The 24,516-nt window shown below is 44.7% G+C and overlaps 1 protein-coding gene across 1 annotated transcript in view; it reads left to right on the top strand.

Moving 5' to 3' along the window:
* Nucleotides 1-24,516, top strand: part of GDPD2 (glycerophosphodiester phosphodiesterase domain containing 2) — a 185,125-nt gene that overhangs the window by 56,212 nt on the left and 104,397 nt on the right. The window contains exons 3-5 of the mRNA XM_029607252.1: nt 10,796-10,902; nt 13,402-13,495; nt 24,442-24,501. Of these exons, the coding sequence (XP_029463112.1) occupies nt 10,796-10,902; nt 13,402-13,495; nt 24,442-24,501 (261 nt within the window). The remainder of the gene's footprint in view (nt 1-10,795; nt 10,903-13,401; nt 13,496-24,441; nt 24,502-24,516) is intronic.

The raw sequence follows: 24,516 nt of genomic DNA, 5'->3' as shown, positions 1-24,516 counted from the left end.
ACGCACACACCCACACTCACCCGCACACACCCACCCCCTGCAGCCTGCACAGAAGCACCATTCTCAGCCCCCCCCCCTCCCCCCCGCCCCCAGGCTTGCCAACTCACCCAAACAGGCTGATGCAATTCTAGGTTTGCTACTTTGGAGTCATGAATTTTTAGCTCTGATTATCTAAGAGAAATCAATGGAACAATTAAGACTAGAAATCCTCATGGGATGGGGAAAAGCACCCCATTCAATCCCAGGTGCTCACCAATTCTCACTCCCCCCAATAGATAATTAGAAGTAAGTTGTATTTTCTTCCAGCAATTCTTCTCCTAGATTCCCCGGCACTATTTCCAGCCTGCTGAGGTAGGGTCAGGGGGTGAATTAATGGAGGCTTCCTCACTTCAGCAGCCTACTATTCTTGGGGGTGATTGAGGGAGCCTGAATCAACACTGGCAGTCTAGCCTGCTGGCTCTCCTCCTGAGAGTCTTCACTGGCCTGTGTTGTGCTTCCCTGGGAGTAGGAAACTCATCCTACCCTGCACTCCTTCTCTGACCAGGGCTGGTGGGGCAAATTGTTCTCTCCTGTGGCTGGAGGGAGCAGGGGATGGTCAGCCTGAATTGGCCTGTGTGGCTGTTCTCTCCTGTGACTTTCTCCTTTTCTGATGGTGGTGGATGAATCGACCTGTTCCAGATTCTCCTGCAGTACCTGGTTTAGATCAGCCTGTTGTTCCCTGCACTCCTTTGTTCTCAGTGGGCCAGTCTAAATTGGCCTTCGGAATTACCATCTCCTGTTGCCCTGGGCTGGGGGGAATCAGTTTGCTTTTGACCTGTCTGGCAGTGACAAGGTGCACATTTCTGAGAGAGTGGCTGCAGCAGGATCAGCTTCTGAAGATGAGGGGACAGAACAGGATCAGCTTGCAGGCCCTGCCTCCTACCAAGAGGTGATGGAGCATGAGGATAATGCCCTGATTCTGTCCCATCCCAATATGCCTTCAGAAATGGGTTCTCCTGTGGGATGCTACCTCTACTGCCACAATCAGACACAGAATGACCCTGGATTAAAATAAAGTCTGCCAAACAGAACAGATGGAGCAGAGGAGTCCCGGCCACTTTGAAGGCTGGCAGTCAACAGAAAACTAGCACTTAGAATGGCTGGTTTCCTTGCTGGCATCCGCCAGCCTCCCTTTAAGAAAACAAGCCAGAGTTAGTCAAAATTCTGGCCAGTTGGCATCCCTTTCTCTATGGAATGATGCACCCGCTGGACTGTATGTAACCCTTTCAACGGTTGCAGGCTACACACCAATGGGGTTAGAGGAAAGTTTCATACATAATGTAGGTATGTATGTACCTACATTATGTATGAAACTTTCCTCTAACTCCTTTAACATTTTATCAAACATAACATAGTTTATATTAAATAAGTACGTTCCACATTATGTAGGTGCAATAAGTATATTTTATTTACTATAAAAAAATCTCATCAGCATCCGAAAAAATGTCATTAATATCAGCGATAGAGGTCTTTGCCTATGATTTTTTGTATTGTTGTTTAGATCGCTGAAATAGTGGTGTATCACATTGATATATCTTGGTTTGTTACACACCAATGGGGCCATAAAAGAATTTCTCAGAGGACAAGCAGGATGGCAGTCCTCACACATGGGTGACATCTGATAGCCCAGCACAGAAAACTTATGTTAAAGTTTCTAGAACTTTTGATTGAGCCTCATTGAACATGCTCATGCATGCCGTATACCATGCATTCACACGGCGTCCTCTCAGTCTCTTCTGCAAAACCGTGCATCTCGCGGTTGGGTGAGTCTCACTTTCTGCGCAAGTTTCTTGTACTTTTCAAATACTGCTTCTCTTTCAAAGTATTCCTTGCACGTTTGACATGGGGTCCATTAAGTTCTTCAGTTAGTGTCTTAGTTAGATTCTTCGTTTTTCAGTGTTTCTTTTCATTGTCAATACCCCTAAGGCACCACTGCACTCAGTGCCCACTGATCATCAAAGGCCACCACCATCAATTTCGTTCTCAAGTCCCTTTTGTTTTTCAACATGTCTACTTCGGGTTTCAAGCAGTGCCCCAGGTATATGAGGATCATGACTATCATGGACCCCCATGACAGATGTGTCCTTTGCCTTGGGGCACTGCACGACATCCTGGGTTGTAGCAAGTATATCAGGATGACACCAAAGGGACGTTGGATATGACTTGACAAGATAGAGTGCCTCTTTGGGCCAGAAATGACATTCTATTGACATCGGAGGCATTTGCACCTAGGGACCTCAGAGCTGCATTGATGGACACTAAGCCATCAACATGGGCATGGCCACCGGTTCCGTTGAGGGTATCAGCTGAGAGGAATGTGGAGACCGACCTTTGTCAAGCTCCTCCAGGTCGAGGATGTCTGGTTCGTAATCCTTGACCTCTGCACTGAGGAATGACCATTCCGAGCATTGAGGGAAGCTGAGGAAGCATCGGCATTGGCCCCCATCGATGGACAGTGCCAGGCACGGGGATATATCATTTCTGAGTTCATTGTAAACCGGCATGATGTGCTTCACGAATATCGGTAAATAAAAGTTAACAAATAAATAAATAAATAAATAAATATCAGATTCTGCTGTGATGCTTCTGAAGTGATCTCGTGGCAAGGAAAGCCAGTCCTCCATTGAGGCCAGGGTTGCACCACTGTCTCTGTCCCAATGCCAGCCACCAATCCTTCTCTTTGGTTAAACTTCCTGCATCCTAGCCTGTTCTGGAACTGGCAATGTTCAAGGAAGAATTAGAGAAGCATGTGCTGTTGGCTCAGGAGAAGACAATGCATGGCCTCAGTGTCTGAGCATTGACTGCACTGACACCAGCACTATGGCTCCTTGAGCCACTGCTGGAATTCCTGCACACACTTATCATCATGTTACCAACAAAGCTGGTGTCGGTTCCCGGATGGATTTCATGCCTGGTGGTGCACTATCACCGCCACTAGCTGATCCGGTTGTCGTTCCCATTTCCTCAGAGGAGGAAGCTACTCCCTCCCCCAATAGCAGAGACTGCAACGCTACCTGGGCCAAAATGGCCAGCTCCATTGGGTGGAGGCTGAGCACCAAGGTCTCCTTTACCAGCTGATGATAGCAGAGACGAGGGCACCTATGACCCCTGGGGGGATGATTCCTGTGGCTTCTGATATCGCTTTGGATGGTCTTCCTTTGGAACCATCTCTTCCGATGATTGAAGGAAGTCCCTGCTGGAGGATCTCTCCTTCACAGGCTTTGTTTGGGTGATGGCATAGGCCATCCCAATTCAGTTGATGACTGAAGAGGATACAGGCACAAAATGCTAGATACCCCTCCAGTATATGAAAGCTCCCAAGGAGATTGTGAAAGTCCCAGTGCATGAGATCCTTGTGGAGTTACTGATGAGGATGTGGGAACACCCCATCACAGTGCTTCCCAAGAATAGGAAGGTGGATGAGATTTAGCTTATCCAAAAGGGTCTTGAATTTACTAATTGGTGGCCGCCTAATCTGCTCTCAAGAAGGCCAAGCACACTCAGACCCATTCCTTGGCACCCTTGTGAAAGGATAAGAGTTATGGATGCTCTTGGGAGGTGTTAAGAACATAAGAAATGCCATACTGGGTCAGACCAAGGGTCCATCAAGCCCAGCATCCTGTTTTCCAGCAGTGGCCAATCCAGGTCACAAATACCTGGCAAGTACCTAAACATTAAATAGATCCCAAGCAACTATTGCTTATTAATTAATAGCAGTTTATGGATTTTTCCTCTAGGAACTTATTCAAACCTTTTTTAAACCCAGTTACCCTAACTTCTGTAACCACATCCTCTGCCAATGATTTTCAGAGCTTAACTATGCGCTGAGTGTTTACCCTTTTGATCCCAGACTTTTCCTAACAGGCATATTTTTTGGCAATTTCATTGAACCATCTCTGCCATTGATGATGCATAGCTACCTAATGCATGGTAGATTTCATAAGTGCACACAGAGCTTAATGTGTAGACTAAAAGAAAGTGGAAGGTGCTGGGGCCAGGAGTGAGCTCTCTCCTGCATGCACGCACTCCCTCTCTCTCACGTATACACATGATCGCACCCTGCAACAGCACTAGCAATAGGGCTGACAGACATTCAGCTCCTGATTCTTCTCCCTTTCCCATGGCCAGGAAATTATGCAAAAATCAAGGCTATATGGCTGCTCTCATCTCAGCCTAAGTAGCTCCAACACTCACCTCTGCTTTATTTGTGGCCTGGAGAGGGCCACAATGTCTTCCCCATGAAACTGATTTACACCATCAGCTCTGCTCTGTTCTGTGATTTACCACCAACTCTAGTCTTCTTTTTGGGTCCTGGAAAAAAGGAGATAGAACATTGTTTGTGGTTGTTCCCCCAGTAATTAAGTGACACACAAAGGGGTTGATGTAGCACAAGTTTGAAACTTCTGAGCTGTAGTGTTTATAAAGGCCAGCATTGAAGCCTTCATGAATGGCATTGCACAGAAATTGAAAACTTGTTAATTCAGTCCCCTTTTTGTGTCTGCTCTTTGCTCTATAGCAGATGCTTCAGTATCATCCCTTCCCCTCCTCTTCTTTGCTTACTGCTTGCATAATGGCCTACTAGCTCTACATGAGCTAGTATATGCGGGACATCCTGAAGCAGGTGCAAGAAGTTGACAAACTGCCTCAACAGCAAAACATCCTACAGTTGCAGGTGCATAAAGACATGGAGTGTGAGAAACACAGGTCCATGCGACCTACAGTGTTTTTGAAATGGCATCTAATGTCTCTGAAGTGAGAATTGGCACCTGCAGGCTTGCATGGATGCGGGCCTCAGATCTCAGACTGGAGGTGCAGGAGTGACTCACTGTACCTACAACATCTCTCCATTGGCACCTACCCTCCTCAGCTAGGAGGTCATTGAAATTTGGGCCTAGGAAGTCTTCCTTCCACCCGAAAAGGTACTACCCTCTGCCCCCTTGTTTCCATCAGCAACATCAAGGCTCTTGTGGCTGTCCCAGGCAGCAGAGAGCCCCAAAGTCCCAGATGGCGCCTCAGTCAACTCCTGGGATAGGGTTTTGACTGAATCACAAGGGACATAGCAAGTCACTTGTACCTTGGACAGTGGTCCTGCCAGTTGGGGGAAGGTTTCAGTTGTTTGCAAACTGGTGGCCCAGTGTAATCTCAGACCAGTGGGTGATTTCCATTGTTCGTGAGAGGTACAAATTTAACTTATTGGGTACCCTGCCAAAGGGAGGGGCTGTACCGCATGGTGCCTCCCCTAAACTCCAACCTACACTGTCTCTAGCTAAAGGAATAGACTAAGAGCACAATTAGTAATGAACCCCAGTGAGTCATTGCATGTACTTCTGGCACCAGAGCAGCCACCATTGCTACGCCCTGGCAGTTGCCTACTGAAGTCCGCTCATGGGCACGCTAACAAAAACAGGCTGTACCATGCCCCCTCTCCCTCTGCCCCAGCAGATATACGGACCGATACAGTAAGGGGTGATAGAAAGAGGTGCGGTAGTGCCCGGTGCACCCGCGTTTGCCACACGCACAGTTCGGATCACCTACCGCTCGATACTGTATTTAAATGGCATGCAAATGCAAGCCGCGTCCAATGCGCGTCCATGAAGCGCAATCCATTTTACTGTATAGGTGCTATACAGCGCCTATACAGTATCCTGGGTGCGCTGGTACCTGTCATTTCAAACATCATTTCAAATGACGTTTGAAATGACAGGTACCAGGAAGTGGATGGCTCTCCTACAGTCCCAAACCAACCCAATCCAAGCCCCAGCAGAGAGAGACGACATTTAGCCGCCCAGTCCCAAACCAACCCAATCCACAGAAAAAAAATGCTTCTCGCACTTAGCCGTCCAGTCCCAAACCAACCCAATCCACAGAAAAAAAATGCTTCTCGCACTTAGCTGCCAAGTCCCAAACCAAACCAACCCAATCCAAGCCCCAGCAGAGAGAGACGAAATTTCACAGTCCCAAACTTTCCCCCAGCCCCCGCTCACCTGCCCTGGCTGCGGCCACGCAAGCCCCCAGCAGCAGCAGTAGAAGTAGAAGGGCGGCAAGAGAGAGCGGCTTCAGCAGCCCCGCCAGCAAAGATGAATACGTGCACGCCTGTAGGTCCAATATGGACGCTCAAGGCAGTGAAGGCGCATGCGCACACGCTGTGATCGGCTGGACGTCGGAGGTCACGGCGTGTGTGCATGCGCCTTTGCTGCCTTGAGCGCCTATATTGGATCTACAGGCGTGCACGTATTCATCTTCGCCGGCGGGGCTGCTGAAGCCGCTCTCTCTCGCCGCCCTTCTACTTCTACTGCTGCTGCTGGGGGCTTGCGTGGCGGCGACCAGGGCAGGTGAGCGGGAGCTGGGAAAGTTTGGGACTGTGAAATTTCATCTCTCTCTGCTTAGGCTTGGATTGGATTGGGTTGGTTTGGTTTGGGACTGGGCGGCTAAGTGCGAGAAGTATTTTTTTTTCTGTGGATTGGGTTGATTTGGGACTGGGCGGCTAAGTGCGAGAAGCATTTTTTTTCTGTGGATTGGGTTGGTTTGGGACTGGGCGGTTAAGTGCAAGAAGCATTTTTTTTTCTGTGGATTGGGTTGGTTTGGGACTGGGCGGTTAAGTGCGAGAAGCATTTTTTTTTCTGTGGATTGGGTTGGTTTGGGACTGGGCGGCTAAGTGCGAGAAGCATTTTTTTTTCTGTGGATTGGGTTGGTTTGGGACTGGGCGGCTAAGTGCGAGAAGCATTTTTTTCTGTGGATTGGGTTGGTTTGGGACTGGGCGGCTTTTGGTGGTAGAATCAGATAATTACATTCTTGTGAATACAGTGCAATGGAATGTATGGGATCATGCTGAGCCTTAAATACCAAGGTTAAAGCTTTAAATTGAATATGCTGAGCAACCAGTGAACCACACTAACGCAAGGGTCAGGGTAGGCGGTAAATTAGTAGGTTAAAGACGCGGCAAGATAGCAGGTTAAAAAGGCGATAGTCGGGGCGCAATTTACTGTATGGGAGGGAATAGCTAATCGGATCGTTTACATACATATACATGCCGCGGGCGGAAAGGGATACGCGTCGAGTTAAAGAAGCGGTAAGGATCGGTAAAAACAGATAGTGAATCGCGGGTTAGACTTACGTGGCGAAATTGTGAATACACAGTGGGTTAGAAACGGGGTAACTGCGGCTGCGCTTTACTGTATCGGCCTGTTTATTTTTATTTTATTTAACTTCTTTTACTATACCGATACTCAAGACCAGGTCTTATCGTACCGTTTACAATAGAACAGGGGGAAACCAATTAATATCTAGGTAGAAGGTAAAGTTACATTAAACAGGGAGCATAAAAACATGGGAGATGGAAGACAGGACAGATTTTAAACTATAACAACTGGAGAGTGATAAATATAATCAACAAAAAAACAATAAACAATATGATTAGTGATACATAAACAGAGATTTATCCTAGGTGATTATTAACATGGTATTTCCAGTGGGAGGAGGAGAGGAGGGGAGGTGAGTAGGGGGGAAGAGGGAAATGGGGAGGGGGGAGGGATTAGGGAGAGGTCGAAGGGTGAGAGTCAGTGTTGGTTGAAAGAGGTTCCTTCAATGGTAGGCTTGTGTGAACAGCCAGGTTTTCAGTTTCTTTCTGAATGTTAGATGGCATTGTTCCTGGCATAAGTCTTGGGGAAGCGAATTCCAATGTAGCGGAACTGCTGTCGAAAGTGCTCGCTTGTGAATAGAGTTGTGGACCGAGGATTTGTTGGGGGGGGGCCTTGAGCGAACCTTTGTAGGCAGTTCTGATCGGCCTTGCGGAAGTATGTAATTTGAGAGGGAAGGTGTGTTGGAGTGTGGATTGCTGGTAGACGGATTTGTGGATGATGGTGAGAGCCTTGAAAAGTATTCTATATTGGATGGGAAGCCAGTGTAAGATTTTTAGGATTGGTGTGATATGGTCCTTGCGACGTGTGTTTGTAAGGATCCTGGCCGCTGCGTTTTGCAGCATCTGTAGAGGTTTGGTAGAAGAAGTGGGGAGACCGAGTAGTAGAGCATTACAATAGTCAATCTTTGAAAACAGTATGGCTTGAAGCACTGAACGGAAATCCTGGAAGTGTAAGAGCGGTCTTAGTTGCTTCAGGACCTGTAGCTTGAAGAAGCATTCTTTGGTTGTAGCGTTAATGAATTTTTTGAAATTCATTCTAGAGTCAAGGGTGGCCCCAAGGTCTCTGACCTGGCTTGCTAGTGGGATAAATGCATTATTGGCGAAGGGGTTGTTATCGCTAGGGGAGATTACCAGGAGTTCCGTTTTGGACGTATTTAGGACCAGGTTGAGACTCGAGAGAAGAAGGTTGATGGCGTGTAAGCAGTTGTTCCAAAAATTTAGAGTAGAGGAGATGGGGTCCGAGATGGGGATTATGATTTGCACATCGTCCGCGTATAGAAAATGGGTGCGGTTGAGGCTATTGAGTAGCTGGCATAAAGGGAGTAGATATATATTGAACAGGGTAGGGGAAAATGAAGAACCCTGAGGTACTCCTTGGTTTGACGGAATGGGGTGGGATTCTTTGTCATTTATTTTAAATTTGTAGTGCCTGTTGTTCAGAAAGGATTTGAACCAGAGCAGTGCAGAGCCAGATATGCCTATTTCCATTAAACGGTTGATGAGGATAGAATGGTTTACCGTGTCGAACGCCGCAGAAATGTCGAGTAGGGCTAGAAGGTATGATTGCCCCTTGTCAAGGCCCATCAGGATGTTGTCTGTTAGAGAAAGAAGGAGGGATTCTGTGTTTAGGCATTTCCTGAATCCTAATTGAGAAGGATAGAGAATATTGTAGGAGTCAAGGTAGTCTGAGAGTCAGATGTTGACAAGCTTTTCCATTAGATTGGCTATAAAAGGTAGGTTTGCAATGGGGCGGAAATTTACAGGGTTGGCTGGATCCAAGTTGGGTTTTTTTAGTAAGGGTTTCAGCGAAGCAATTTTTAAGGAGTCAGGGACAGATCCTTGATTGAGGGAGCAATTTATGATGTCTGCCAGGGGTTTAGCAATGGTGTTAGGGATGGTGAGAAGGAGTTTGGTCGGTATTTGGTCCAATGGATGTGACGAAGGTTTCATTTTCTTGATTATCGATTCTATTTCCAGGGAAGATGTCGGTTCTTATCCTTTTCCTAGGAAAAGGATAAGAACCGACATCTTATCCTTTCTAGGAAAAGGATACTGTTTATTTGTTGTGTTTTCTCAATTGGACATGCATTGGTAGTAAACTGCTGTGTTTTTATAAGTAGGGCCCTTGTGTTAGTGTTGTTCACTGTTTGCTCAGCATATTCAATTTAAAGCTTTAACCTTGGTATTTAAGGCTCAACATGATCCCATACATTCCATTGCACTGTATTCACAAGAATGTAATTATCTGATTCTACCACCAAAAGCTGCCCAGTCCCAAACCAACCCAATCCACAGAAAAAAAAATGCTTCTCGCACTTAGCCGCCCAGTCCCAAACCAACCCTATCCACAGAAAAAAAAATGCTTCTCGCACTTAGCCGCCGAGTCCCAAACCAATCCAATCCACAGAAAAAAAAAATGCTTCTCGCACTTAGCCGCCCAGATACTTTTATTTAGGAGCCTTCCTGGACACCTGGGCCTGACTTGCACGTAGGGATTAGGGAACCTTGCGTGTGAACCACCCAGGGATAGGGAAGATACACCCCTGAAGTGGTGGTGACCTGCAGTGAGGAGGGGTCACCGCTGTTAGTTTCTATTCCTTTTTGAAGAAAGAATCAGTTTTGTTAGAAGATCCAGGAGGAAAGTTTTGGCTGCCCCTTCCTTCCTGCTAGAAGAAAGAGAACTGCTTGTTTCAAAGACGGTCTCATTCATCAAGCATCGGAGGGAGAGAGTACTAAAGAGACTGCGTAAGATTAAGGAGGTCCTGAAGATCTGCTAACCGTGAATAAAGGAAAAAAATCACTGGGGTCACCCATCCAGTGTTCACCACCCTGGAGAGAGAGAGAGAGAGAATTTACTCCCTGTGCCACAGAATTTATTTTTGGGGGTTTGACCCAGCTCATCTGGGAGCTCCACTTCATTTTAAACCAAGAAGAGTGGGTGTCTCCCTTGCCCTGATATAAGTGAATACTGCACAGATATAGGGAAGAGGCTGTAAAGGAACTGAAGAGGGATTTCTGTAGTGCTGCATTCACCATCAGTATTTAACAGTAAAGCCTTTTATTTTGGACACTAACCAAGTGGCTCCAGAGTATTTATTTCTGCACTCGCTGCATTCACAACAGAGACCACATCCTCCCCAGGGGAAACACAAGGGAATGTGTAAGAAAACCACCCCGTCACATCAGGACCTGAGAGGACTCCTTTCTTCCCCCAGTCCAATGAATCCACGCCTTGGGAAGTAAAGGAGGTGCAAAAGCTAGTCAAGGTCCCTGCCCTGAAGAGTATAAATAACTTTAAAGTTTCACCTGTGCAAGACCGGCACACCGGGGTGGGGTTACACATGTAATCAGCTTGTTCCATGTTGTGAAAATGTGTATTCTTTTCCTGTGTAACTAGTTTGCTCTCATGATGTATATGCTGGTGTGTCCCCACACTCTCCTGGGTCAGTGTCCCTGAGCGAGAATGTCCTGTAGCTGTAATGTGAACTTTAAGTCCTTAGTTCTTTGGTGCCCCTGCGGGAAGTTGTGACTGCTCCCATGCCCATGCCCACAACTTGCAGGATGCTTTCTAGGTTTCCTCTGAAAGGACAAAACTGCTCATTCTTTCTTCTCTTACAGTGTTGTGACAGCATCTGGTTCATCCTTACTCTCTGCACCTTCCTTTTCACCCTCGTCTGGTTTTACGTCCTGCTCATCGCACTGAATGACTTCCACAACTTCAATGAGTGAGTAAACCCACCCATCCCGGTCCTGCTTTGACCCACCCTCTCCCTTTTCCTTCTATCTCTTTCCCTCTCCGCTCTTCTCCTCCATGCACACCCTACACTTCTCCAAGCCCCATCCTGACCTCCTTACCCTTTTCCTCACCTCTCCTCCTCTTTCTGTCTTTCTTGACTTTTATAACCACCATACCTATCCACTCCCCTTTGCCCTGATCCACCTTACCTTTTCCTCCTCTCTGTCTTTCTCTTCCCCAACCACTCTATTTCCCCCTTTCTCTGACCCTCCTTACTCTTCTCCTCCTCCAACCCACTTCTCTCTTCTGCATACCCACCCCCTACCCTTCACTTACTCTCTTCTCCCCTATCCACCCTGTCATGTTATAGATGGTTCGGATTTAGATAACTTTAATGGCATAACAATTTTACATGTTGCCAAAGTAATACATAAAGTTTTAAAATAAAAAGTGAAAAACTTTACAAAACAGTAATAATAGTAAAAATAAAATTACAGGGTACCGAAAGGACAATTCTTAGTTTATGGTGTTGGTCCATAATGTCTCAGTTTACTTTTCTGGCCTGGTGACAGACTTTCATGGATTTTGCTGCTATATCTGCTGTTTCTCCTTTTTCCTCAGGATTATAAAGAAATTTGTATGCTTATTCCTTTGTGGGAAGGCTTTGATTTTCACGGTCAGTTTTATGGAAATGTGCCTCTCTTTATTCTTTACATTTTGCACAGTTCAGTAAGAAAAATCATTTCTCTTTCTCTGGTGTTACATTCTGTTGCGGGTGTGGACGCTTAGTCCGAGGTGGAATTGGTGTAACCTGCAGGGAGAAGCCCTGTAGGTCCCCACTGTTGGCAGGTGGAGCTGGCTGATGCAGAGGTCCAAAAGAAGTTTCACCAATACCAGCTCTCGTTCCCCTTAGGTTGAGCCCTCAGGCGCCGGGGCCAGCTGGACTTAGGCATGGGCCTCTGCGGAGGTGAAGATCCATCAATTTCAAGATATTGCAGGCTAGCACTAAGAAGAGAAGCAAAGTCTGAATCTAGCAGCGGTCAGGGCAGGCGTTCAAGCTCAAGTTCAGGCTGTGGTCAGAGACAGCGGAGTTCAGTCTGAAATGGTAAACAAGCAGTGGTCAATAGCAGGCAGAGGTCAAGCAGAGTCAATGTCCAGTACGAAGTCAAAGCCAGAAATTCATCCGAAGAGACGAGTATAGCTATGGTTGCCAATTGTACCAAAAACTCATTTGGAACTCTGTTCTTTGAGCCTCTTTGTTGCAACGTACCCTATAATATCTTTAAAGCTTGTGCTGGGGCAATAAGGTTGTAAGCTCTTGGCACATAAGTTGAAAAAATATATCTCCTAAAAACCAAATTACTAAGATTAAAACTGTGGATGGTTCCATATTGACCTCTACTGCTGATATTTGCAGTAGATTCTTACAATTTTATGGGAAACTTTATGACAGGGACTCTTCCATTATTGAGAGTCAGATAGATGATTACTTATAGTCTATTGAACTTTCGAGCATCACTGAAGAGGAGAAGCAATTTTTTGATAGAGATAACATCTTTTGAAATTATGTAGGTTATAAAGGAGCTCAAATTAAAGTGCTGGGGCTGGATGGTTTCATAGCTAGATTTTACAAAAGTTTCTCCTCCGAGTTGATGAAAAAGTGAAAGTATCTGAATAATTTCTGAAGGCCTTGTGAGCCACAGCAATTCTTGCACTGAATCTTCTCTGACCTACATGCCCCTCTTCCCCTTCTTACCCAAATGTTTTCCGTTTCCTCATCTGCTCACCTTGCTCCACTCTTTTCCTCATGCTCTCCTCCTCTCTCCTTTTCCCACTTCACCCATTCTCACTTTCTCCTCTCCTCCCAACCCTGACCTTCTCCCATCCCACTTTTTCTTCCCCACTCCACCCTCCCCTGCCTCCCTCCAACATGCTTCCTTTCTTCTCCCAACCCTGCCATTCTTCTCCCCAGCACATTTCCCTCTGCTCTTCTTCTTGCACTGCCCTTTACCTATCCTTCCTTTCTCCTCTCCTCTCTTCCACCCTTCTCCTCCTCAATCTGCCTTCTCCTCTCCTCTTCACAATGACCTTTGCTCTTCCTACTGCTATACTATCCTTGTCATTTTCTTCCTTCCTTTTTCTTAGTCTTTTCCAATCCCCCCTCTTCCCACTCTACTCCTCTCCTCATGTTATGCCCAGCCTTTTCCTCTTTTCCTGTCCCATCTGTCCTCTTCTCCTTTTGCTCCATCCTGCCTTTCTTCTCTTGTCTCCCTACATGATCTTTTCCTATCTATTCATCTCGCTTCTTCTCCCTTCTCTTCCTTAACCATCTCTTTTCTACTCTGACTTGCCCTTCCCCTGTCCTCAAATTGGTCTGTGACGTGTGTTTCTCCATATATCCAACCTTTTGCCTCAGGCTATTTCCTCCCCCCCCCCCCCCCCCCCCCCGAAGCATGGCTCCATTTTGACTGACTTTTTGTACAAATAGGGAAATATTTAGGAACCAAGGAGTGTGGATGGACTGGTCTGTTATCTTTCTCATATTGACTTCCATACTGGTGACCTACTCATCTCTGCTCCTGGTAAGTATGCCTCAAGAGTGCTTCATTCCTCTCTTTCAACAGAGCTATAAACACATTGTACCCACAAGATGCTAATGTGTAGGTATTCCTTACACGTGTAGCCTCCCTTCTTAAATTCTCTATCGGAAGAAGGGAATTAGGGGGCTTTTCTTGTCTGGGATGTGGGCATGGGAAGAGAGATACTTCAGGGCCCTACTGGTGTGGGTAATACATTTTTAAATAAATTTGGATTTCAGTAAGGCCTTTAACATAGTTCCGCATAGGCAACTTATAAATAAATTGAGTTCCCTTGGTATGGATCCTAAAGTGAGTGACTGAGTTAGAAACTGGCTGGTAACAAAGGATAGTGGCAAATGGCATTTACTCTGAGATGGCGGAAGGAGGGGGAGGGGTGCTGCTGCAGGGATTGGTCCTTGGACAGGTTCTTTTAAACATTTTTTATGAGTGACATTGTGGAAGGATTGTTAGGAAAGATTTGTCTTTTTGCTAATACCAAAATCTGCAATAAGGTAGAGAACCAGGAAGATATGGAAAACATGAGGAGGGATGGTCTAGGATCTAGAAGCTAAGATTTAATGCTAAAAAAAAAATATGCAGTGTTATGCATTTAGTATGCAAAAACCCAAGGGAGAGGTAGAGTATAAGGAATGAAATTCTAAGCATAAAAGAAGAGTGGGATCTGGGGATGATTGTATCTGATGACCTTAAAGTAGTCTAATAGCTGGATAAGGCAATGGCAAAAGCCAGAAGGATACTTGGGTTCATAGGGAGAGGAATGGTCAATAGAAAAAGGGAGGTGATATTGCTTCTGTGAGACCTCACTTGGAATACTGTGTACAATTCTGCAGACTGCACCTTCAAAAGAATATAAAAGGATGGAGTTGGTCCAGAAAGCTTCTAAAATAGTTAGTGGTCTTTGTTCTAAAGCATATGGGGATAGACTTAAAGATCTAAACACGTATACCCTAGAGCAGTGGTTCTCAACCCTGTCCTGGGGACCCCCCCAGCCAGTCGGGTTTTCAGGATATCCACAATGAATATGCATGAGAGAAAATTTGCATGTTATGGAGGCAGTGTATGCAAATTTTCTCTCATGCATATTCATTGTGGATATCCTGAAAACCCGACTGGCTGGGGGGGTCCCCAGGACAGGGTTGAGAACCACTGCCCTAGAGGAAAGGTGAGATAGGGGAGATATGATAGAGACTGATAAATACCTCTAAGGTTTCCATGCAGAGCAGGCAGGCTTTATTCAAAGGAAAAGATGCTCTAGAACGAGGTCATGGGATGAGGGTGAAGGGAGACTCAGGAGTAATTTATGGAAATATTTCTTTGCAGGGAGTGTAATGGATAGAACCATCCCATAGAGATGGTAGAATAAGGACAATATCTGAATTCAAGAAACACAGGAAAAACTCTGAGAGGGTGGTAGGAACCATAAAACTGAGTAGCTGTTGTTGATGGGCAGACTGGATAGGACATAATCAAACTCACCCGTGGTGGCCCCCAAGGCTCCTCCCTTTCATCCACACTATTCAACATTTACATGTTGCCCCTCTGCCGTCTCCTATCCGACCTTGGTCTCACCCATTTCATTTATGCGGACAAAATCCAAATTCTCATTCCTATCACCGAATCCATCCCCAAATCCCTCCAAACCTGGCAATTCTGCCTCTCATCTATTAGTCATCTCCTATCAAACTTAATCCTTGCTCTCAACACCTCAAAAACTGAACTACTCATCTCTCATAACCAACCCTCCAGTCCTCCGTTCCCATCCCATCTCCCCACATACTAACTCATGTAAGAGACCTTGGCATCACCCTAGACTGCAACCTCAACTTCACTACATGTCCTCAAAAAACTACAACCGCTCCTTCACCTTAACGATTTCCGCACTGCCCTCCAAGCAGTAATCTTCTCCAAACTCGATTACTGTAACTCTCTTCTACTTGGCCTCCTCACTGTTTCCCTCAAACCCCTTCAAATGCTCCAAAATGCCACCACCCATATTCTCACAAACTTTCGCAAATGCGATCACATTACCCCTATCCTAAAAGACCTCCATTGGCTCCCCATCTCCTTCAGAATACTATTTAAAACCCTCACTATAATTCACAAAACCCTCTACAATCCAAACATGCACTGGCTAAACAACTCTCTATACTTCCATACCCCACCAGACTCACCAGATCAGCTAACACTGGCACCTTATTCATTCCCCCTGCTAAACTCATTCACTTCATCTCCACCAAAGAGCACTGTCCATTACTGGCCCCTCCCTCTGAAACGCAATGCCCACCGACATACGACTTGAGCTCTGCACTCAAACATTCAAAAAGAAACTAAAGACCTGGCTCTTTAAACAGGCCTTCTCTTAACCCCGCACCACACCCCTTGCCAACATGTGTCCCCTGTTTCCTGCATTCTTCCTAACATGTCTATCCAAATCTCCTGTAAATACTCCCTCTCAGAGTTTATTATTATCATGTTGATCAAGTAACTATGTTACTATTGTTCTACCTCTTCTCTGCCTATCCTTCCTACACTATCCTCTTAACCTTCTATTATTATAACCTTTCTATTATTACTGCCTTCCATTGTTCAACTAGTTATTTTGTTTAATGTAACTTCTCTTCCATTTCCTCTTCTCTATCCGTTCCTTGTAAACCGATGCGATGTACATACGAACTTCTGTATATAAAAGTGTTAAATAAATAAATAATAAATGAATAATGGTCTTTCTGCCATCATGTTTCCCCCAATGTTCCTGCCATCATTCACCCCCAATGTTCCCCCAGGCCAGTTATCAGGATGACATTGTTCTGATAAAAATGCTAAAAGCAAAAGCAACTTAGTAGATAACATAGAAGCACTGACCATTGCAGGATTTTGGTCTGGCTAAGTGCCAAACTTAGCCAGACAAACTGGCTGAATATGGACCTCAGTAATATATAAAATATTAAAATATATATATATAAAATATGTTTTTGAACAGTATTCCTGAAGGATATAAAGGCAGATGATTGAGATATTATGTGCCTTTTGATGTATGTGAATGGTCACCTATAGATAAGGCTGAACATTCCTACTCTGATTCCCCTGTTCCTCCATTCAGAGTCCTTGTATTATTTCCTCAAGAATTTTTAAATGATTTTTAAATATGTACTTGAAACCTTTAATAGATGTTGTTAAAAATTGTGGTCTGCACTTCCATATTGATAGTATGTTAAATGTAGCTGGTTAGGTTTAATGTTATCCAGGTACTGTTATGAGTATATTCAGCTGGAGACTTGTCCCACTGAATATTTGACTTAAAGTTATCCACGTAACATTACTCTGATAGCTTTTCTGCTCACCAGCCTACTGAATATGGACTTTGATGAGTCTAGTGAATTAAGATATGGAGGAAATTCACAAATGATCAGGAACAAACGTCTGTTAAATCCCACCAAAACTGAAGATTCCACTACAGAAAAGATATTTCTGTATCTTTAGGTGGTGTGATATTGCTGGTTCGGAGTCTTGGGGTGATTCTAGATTCCAGACTAAACCCTGAGGAGCATATTTGAAATGTGGCCAGGACCACATTTTTCCATCTTTGATCCATTTGCCAATTGCATCCTTTATTCAAATAATGCAGAATGAGCTATACCAATCAAGGCTTTTATTGCCTCCCAGCAGCCTCTAAAAACTATATGTAGGCTGCAACCAATTAAAACATTGGCTGCTGAAGTTCTATCCAGTTGCAGACTTAGCAACCAAAGAAATCCTGTTTTGGAGGGTTTACATTAATTGTCAATGCTGAACAGTGTTCACTTTAAAGTTTCAGAATTGTCCTGCTTACCTGCTATGCATTTCCCATCTTGCCTGCTTTAATCAGCCCATTGAGGCTTTCCTCTACATCCCTTCAATAAAAGTGGCGATGCTCTCTAGAAGCCACCAAAGAGCCTTCTCTTGCTCTATTCCCCCCTCTGTGCAATTCCCTCCCTAAGGAAACCTGGCCTACATTGGATGTCCTACTTTTAAATGAATGGAAAAAATGGCTTTTTTCACCAGACATTGGTGTTATATTTCATCTTCTAATGATTCTGTTGATGAGATTTTATTTTGGATGTTCACGGAGGGTATGCATTTATAGGCATTTGTCATTCCGCCTTTTACCAAGAATGACCTCAAGGCAGATTAGAATCCAATTTAGGAACAGATACAATTACAGTTCAGCCACTTTACAGCAGTGGTCAAATTTACAATTGGAAAAGCATTTGGAGTGCAGGGTATACGACTTCCAGTCCTTAACTGGAGCAAGGAGTTAGATCAGGGGGAATGGGATATCAGCAGGGAAGACCTGGCTGAGGAGTCACGCCTTGGCTTTTTTTTTTTTCCCTGAAAGTGAGGTAGCAAGGCTCTGTTACCTTGTCCCAAATTTTTGGTGCATAACAGCGGAAAGCACAAAATCTAGTGCAGGACAATCTGGCAGGGGTCAGAGAAAGAAAGGAAAAAAGAGCCATTTGGGGAAGACCAGAGAACTCCTGAAGGGCGTGTAGGAGGAGAGGTACTCAAGGGCTTGCTTATTCACTCACTTGTAAACAAAGCAGAGAATTTTGAATAGTATCCTGCTTTCAACTGGGCGCCAGTGCAATTGATGGGAGTATAGGTTTTAAATGGTCGACTGATCTGATTCCTACCAGAATTCTGGCGGCAGTATTTTGAAGGAGCTGGAGACGCTTCATACTGTATTAAAGAGGGAGTTGCAGTAGTCAATTTGGCTGGTAATTACTGCACGGATTACCGTAGCGAGAGTGTGTTTATCGAGGTAGCAGTGCAGTTGGCAGATCTGACGCAGGGTACATAAAGGAAGTCCTTACCATTTTCCTGATGTGAGATTCCATTGTAAGGTTTTGGTTGAGCTGGGCCCCCTAGGCTATGTGTACTGCTTCCCTTATCTGTAGCAAGATATCTGACTGGGAAGGCAATGATCCTAGGGATGAGCTTCTCAGCTGAGCCAGAGGAGTTCCAGTTTGGGAGGGGGTTTAGCTTGAGTTTGTGGTCACTAAGCCGTTGGGCTGCTGCTATAAGACAATCATTGAAGTTTGCATTTCATGCCGTTTTTGTTCTGACCCATGATTCTGATGCATAGTTGGATGCCAACAGCAAATTCGTGACATTCAACATTGCAAAACTGAATCGGGTCACAAATAGGACCGATGTAAATATGGAAAAAGATTGGGGGAAAGGACCGAGCCCTGAGAGAGTATTATAGCTTTTGGTGGTATTTTATTTTTTTGTTTTTATCTGTTGTATATGTAACCCCTCCATACACAGAAACCTATGGGAGGGGCCACATAAATACTTCACCTCTTAGCTGTGTAATTTAAAATGGGCACGTGCAACTCTCCCACACAACTAAAGTTCTCCCAGGGATGGGAGGAGAGCCTGGAGCTGAAAGTAAAATAAACAATAATACTTTTGCAAGTAATGGCCTGGATCCATCATTCATCGCTGAATCCAGAGAAAACAGGGGGCGGGACTGTGAAAGGCCACAGTCTTCGCTGCCGGCTTTCGCACCGAATAGCGCCACCGTGAAAAGTGGTGATATTCAGCGCGCTACTGCCGATGATAGTGTTGGTAACCTTATCGCCGGCAGCGAAGACACTGCCGACTCCTCCCTCCCCCCACCCGACTCCTCCCCTCCCCCTAATTAGATGATATTGCATGTGAAAAGGCGCTTTTCGCATACGATATGGTCTTATCGCGAGCATTAGGGCCCTAATGCACACAATAAAGCTTTAGTGAATGACTCCCAATGTAAGCAAAATCAGCACATTTATACAAATCATTTAGATTCTTATAGAAAACAAAAGCACATAGCATTATGAGAAAGGAAGAATTTATTAGCATTTGGAAAATTAAGAACATTAACTTTTGTAATTTAATAGAAAACCACCAACCCTGCCTTACATCTCAGTTCAAGCAAATTTAAAAAATGAATTTTCAAAATGCCCATCTAAATTCTGGCCAGAGTATTAGTGTATTTCAGTTTATGTGATTGCTGTATACTTTAGAAAAACTCCTCTGACGTCCCGATGACTAATGAATGCAGTTGAGATGTTTGGGGAATATTTCCAACACTCAAATGCGAATCTGGGGATCTTCTTCAAAATAAAAATTCCCTCTTTATTCTGAATAAACTCACGGCAAATCTTCTGAAAATTCCTTCAATGAAGTTATGCATGTAAAAGTAGCAAATATCTGGGCAATTTTCAAAAGTCCATTTAGGTTCATAAAATATATGTATGTAAAACTGAAAATTCAGCCGTATGGAGTGAATTTTCAAAGGAGTAATGCACATAAAAGTAGCAATTTTCAAAAGACCATTTATATATGTGACACCCAGTTTTAAATGTGCAGCACCCTCATACGTACCTTCTACCTCATAGAGGAACAGCCAGAACACTGGTGATTAACTGCTCCAGGTTTTGTCAACATGGGTGCTTTAATGTGTCATTGCAACATTTTACTGCAGCAGGCCTCAGAGAACCTGACTCTGAGCCAGTGGAGGAAGGGAAAAATTTTCAAACAGCCTGGCTTGCTGGGCCGAAGTCAGTTGGCGAGAGGGACTGAAAGACAGCAGACTCAGGTTTTGCAGCTGAGTTTTGTTTCCTAGAGTCCCCTTGCTTGGATAAGTAGCTGAAGATGGCAAGCAGTTGAACCAGGCTGCCTTTATCTGCGCTGGGAGATATCTGCTCCACTCTACAAGGAATCTTGATAGTGGGTTTCCTGCCCAAGTTGAGCAGGTAAACAAAAGGGAAGCAGACAGACAGCTGTGGGTCAGCTGAAAAAGAATAGCTGCATTCCTGAGAGCTGTCTTTGTTAAATCTCCCATCAGAAGGAGCTGAATAAAGCTTCCAGGATTCTAGTAAATGGGATGTGTGAGTTCTGATTCAGATACAAGGGAAAAGACTATCACAGGGCCCTGGACTACTGTCTGGCCAGGGACGAATTTAGGATTTTACTGCTTCTAGAAACCTTTGGTGCTTTCACTTCCCCTACCTCCTATAAGGGTCTGTTACAGGGTACGGAGGACTGTTCTCTGCCAAATGAGATTTATCAGCGCTGGAAGGCAGCAAATCTTACACAGCATGTAGCCCATAAATGTTTGCTGCCCTAGGCACAAAAAAAAAAAAGGGTGCCGATTGAGAAGTCCAGGGCTGTTTCTGAGTTCTGCCTTTCCTATTGTAACTTTTCTCCTTAAGTAAAAGAAAGCTAAATGTCTGCAGCACCTATAAACTGTTGGATTACAGCAAATGCAAGTCTGAGTTATTTAACTGTTAACTTTTTATTCCCTGGCCCCATCACCGTACCTCGGAGTGAAGGGACACTTCCTTTCTCCACATCCCATTTGTAGCAGCATTATGTTACAATATTGCCTGCCGCTCCCAGAAGTCAAGGACCCTTGACATGGCTGCTAACTCCTGATGTCAAGGAACATTACATATATTGGCATAGTAATATACTCCCAGGAGGGATATAGCGAGCTTGCTGTTAATTCGAAAGTATGCCAGGCCTGGGTACTAGTAAGCATAAAGATGTACAAAGTCCATGGTTAATTATTTGAAGTGAAGAATATTTCTCTCATACTGTATTGTTTATGGTAGCTCGTGTTTATATCTGTGGTATAACCTTTTTCTTATTTATGCAGTTTTTTTTAAGTTCTTTATTTTACATTTTTTACGTAGAACTTACACAGTTGACAACGATTACTACTGAACAAATTTACACAGGTTACAAACCCCTGGTGTGAATTTATGCCGCTTTTAATGCTATTTGTTCCTGCAATAATAAAAACAGAATTACTTATTTCACTATTTGCTGGTACACAGGGACAATCTATTCACAGAGGGGGAATCCAGTATTACACAAGCCACTCCTTTGGGTGGGCTATACATTTATAAATCCTTTTGAATATATAGCCCATTGTGTGCAGGTACAATTCTTAATACTGTTGATCTAGCTTGAAATAAAACAAAATCAGGAAATATCTAAAAATTCTTACTTGCCCTTGCTACAAAATAACTATATGTCTCAGTACTACTGGATAAGTAGTGTTCAGGGTAATACATAAAAGAAAACTCACAGCTACTTCAAACTTTTTTTCTTTGTTAGCTATAGGAAGCTACAATTAGTTTCACTTCATGATTACATCCCTGTATCTTTCCCTTTCTCTGTCTGAAGACAAAACCTATACTTTTATACATAATTAGTTGTCTTATTAGTATTTCATTCTTTGCTCCTTATTGGCTACTAGAATAATATGTAATGCATCACTTATTTAAGCACTGATGCAAAGGTATATCATTTGTCAGTTCAAATATAACTAGTATTTTTTAAACTAACAGTTAATTATAATAAATTGTAGTATCCCTCTTTTCTAGTATACCATATTTGGGTCTAGTTAACTAAGATATGTAAAAAGGGGCATCAGGAAATAATTCCTTCAATGATAATTCCTTCAATAATTCCTTCAATGAGCAGGTTAATGGCAGGTTAATGGCCTTTTCTTGGTATTCCTGACCTCAAAAACTATTGCAAATAAAACTTTGTTAAATGTCCATTTGTGCTTTAAAGACAGCTTTTCTGAGCAAAGGAAGCAACAATTTGGATTTTTGAATGCTTCTAAAATGTAAATTAAATAAGGAATTTTTAAAAATGTTTTTATAATGTGTAATGCATAAGTGCAGGAAAATGTACATAATGCATGGAACTTCCAAGTTCTGTGTTTCCAGCCCCAAAAGTCAGGTGCAGCATGGGTATGGAAAAACATACAAAGTAGCTTATTTCAGTGGCAATGAGTAGCACACTCTGTGAAAGATCTTTACATGCTGTGCTACTCCTGAAAAATTAGCTACATTCATCTCCCCCTCCCTCATTAAATAACTATTACTCATTATCATTATCACAAAGAAATATGACAGCAGAAAAAGACCGTATGACCCTTCTAGTCTGTCCATCTGCCATTCAATTTAGCATTCCTATCACTTTCTTAGAGATCCCCTTTATTTATCCAATGCTTACTTGAATCCAGATACTGTTTTTGTCTCTACCACCTTCATTGGGAAGCTGTTCCATGTAACTATCACCCTCTTTGTAAAAAAAAATATTTCCTAATATTACTCCTGAGTCTACCATCTTTCAGCCTCATTGCATGACCTCTCGACCTGGATCCTCCTTTCCATTAAAAGAGGCTCACATCCTGTGCATGGAAACCATTGAGAAATTTGAATGTCTCTATCATATCTCCCCATCTCGCCTTTCCTCTAGGATGCACTTGTTTGGATCTTTACGATTATCTCCATAAGCTTTAGAACAAAGACCACTGACCATTTTAGTAGCCATCAACTGGACTGACTCCATCCTGTTTATATCCTTTGAAAGATGCTGTCTTCATGACTGTTCACAGTATTTCAAATGACATTCTCACTTTTATTCTTGAAAATTTTTGTTCCTTAGGTGACTACCTAGTTTGCCTAAAGGATGAACTGGCCTTGGCTCCCCTAGGAGGTGCTTGCCTTTTAACTGGCTATCAGCCCACAATAGGATACTGTTGCGCCAGAGGTGGACCCTTGGCCTGAGGTGGGGTTGATGCTACCTGCAGGGAAAGCCCTAAGGGTCTCCATCGGTAGGCGGAGCTGGCTGATTGACGGAGGCCAACTGAAGCTTCGCCAATACCAGCCCTCATTCCCCAAAGGTTGAGCCCTTGGTACTGGGGCCGGCTGGTCTTAGGTGGGCCTCCATCCGAGGTTTTCCTGGATGTGGTGAAGGCCAGCAGCAGTAGCTTGGATAGGTTGATGCTCTCTGACCAGAACTTCCTCCTCTAAGACAGCACCAGGGCTGCCAGTCTGGAGTTGGGACTTGGCTACTATGTCCCTGAAGGTCTCATCTATAAATCTCTGTCTGCCTCAGCTACTCCGGGTCTGCCATTCCATTTCCCCCTCTTCTCCCTTAGATTCACAGTTTTGTAGGGCACAGAGAGCAAGTGAGATGGACATGGACTGGCCTTGTATACAAAGTTATGGGGCGGATTTTCATACTCCGCGAATAGGCCTACTTTTGTTTGCGCTCCAGGCGCAAACAAAAGTACACTGGATTTTAGTAGATACGCGCGGAGCCGCGCGTATCTGCTAAAAACCTGGATCGGCGCGCGCAAGGCTATCGATTTTGTATAGCCGGCGCGCGCCGAGCCGCGCAGCCTACCCTCGTTCCCTCCGAGGCCGCTCCGAAATCGGAGCGGCCTCGGAGGGAACTTCCTTTTGCCCTCCCCTCACCTTCCCCTCCCTTCCCCTACCTAACCCACCCACCAGGCCCTGTCTAAGCCCCCCCCTTACCTTTGTCGGGGGATTTACGCCTCCCAGAGGCGTAAATCCCCGCGCGTCAGCGGGCCTCCTGCGCGACCTGGGGGCGGGTCCGGAGGGCGCGGCCACGCCCCCGGGCCGTAGCCACGCCCCCGGGCCCGCCCCCGGAACGCTCCCGACACGCCCCGAAAACGCCGCGCGGTTCGGGCCCGCCCCCCCGACACGCCCCCTCCGAAAACGCCGGGACTTACGCGAGTCTAATCTGCAGATATTTCTGAGGATAGAAATTGCTCTGTCCCTCCCCATTACCCATGCTACTGATATTCCTGAAGGTGGAAGTTTTCCTGTCCCACCCACATCCCCAAGCTTCTGATATTCCTGGGGGTGAAAGTTTTCATTTCCTCCCTGATACCCCACTATATAGATAGATATACCACCATATATATATGAGTTGTATATATATATACACACACACACACACCCTGGGGATGAAAGTTTTCATTTCCTCCCTGACACACCCACACCCACACCCACCCACACACAACACACTCACCCCTATTTGGCCACTGATGTCTTCTCTCCTTCCTTTCACAGCTTCTCTCTCTTGCACTGATATGCTGCGGAAAGCCCCTGGACTTACATTGGTTCCACAAGGTAAAACTGAACATT

The sequence above is a fragment of the Rhinatrema bivittatum genome, chromosome 6, assembly GCF_901001135.1.
Source record: "Rhinatrema bivittatum chromosome 6, aRhiBiv1.1, whole genome shotgun sequence".
NCBI lineage: Eukaryota > Metazoa > Chordata > Amphibia > Gymnophiona > Rhinatrematidae > Rhinatrema > Rhinatrema bivittatum.
Note: the sequence above shows the minus strand (reverse complement) of the source record. Positions and strands in the feature narration are given on the sequence as shown.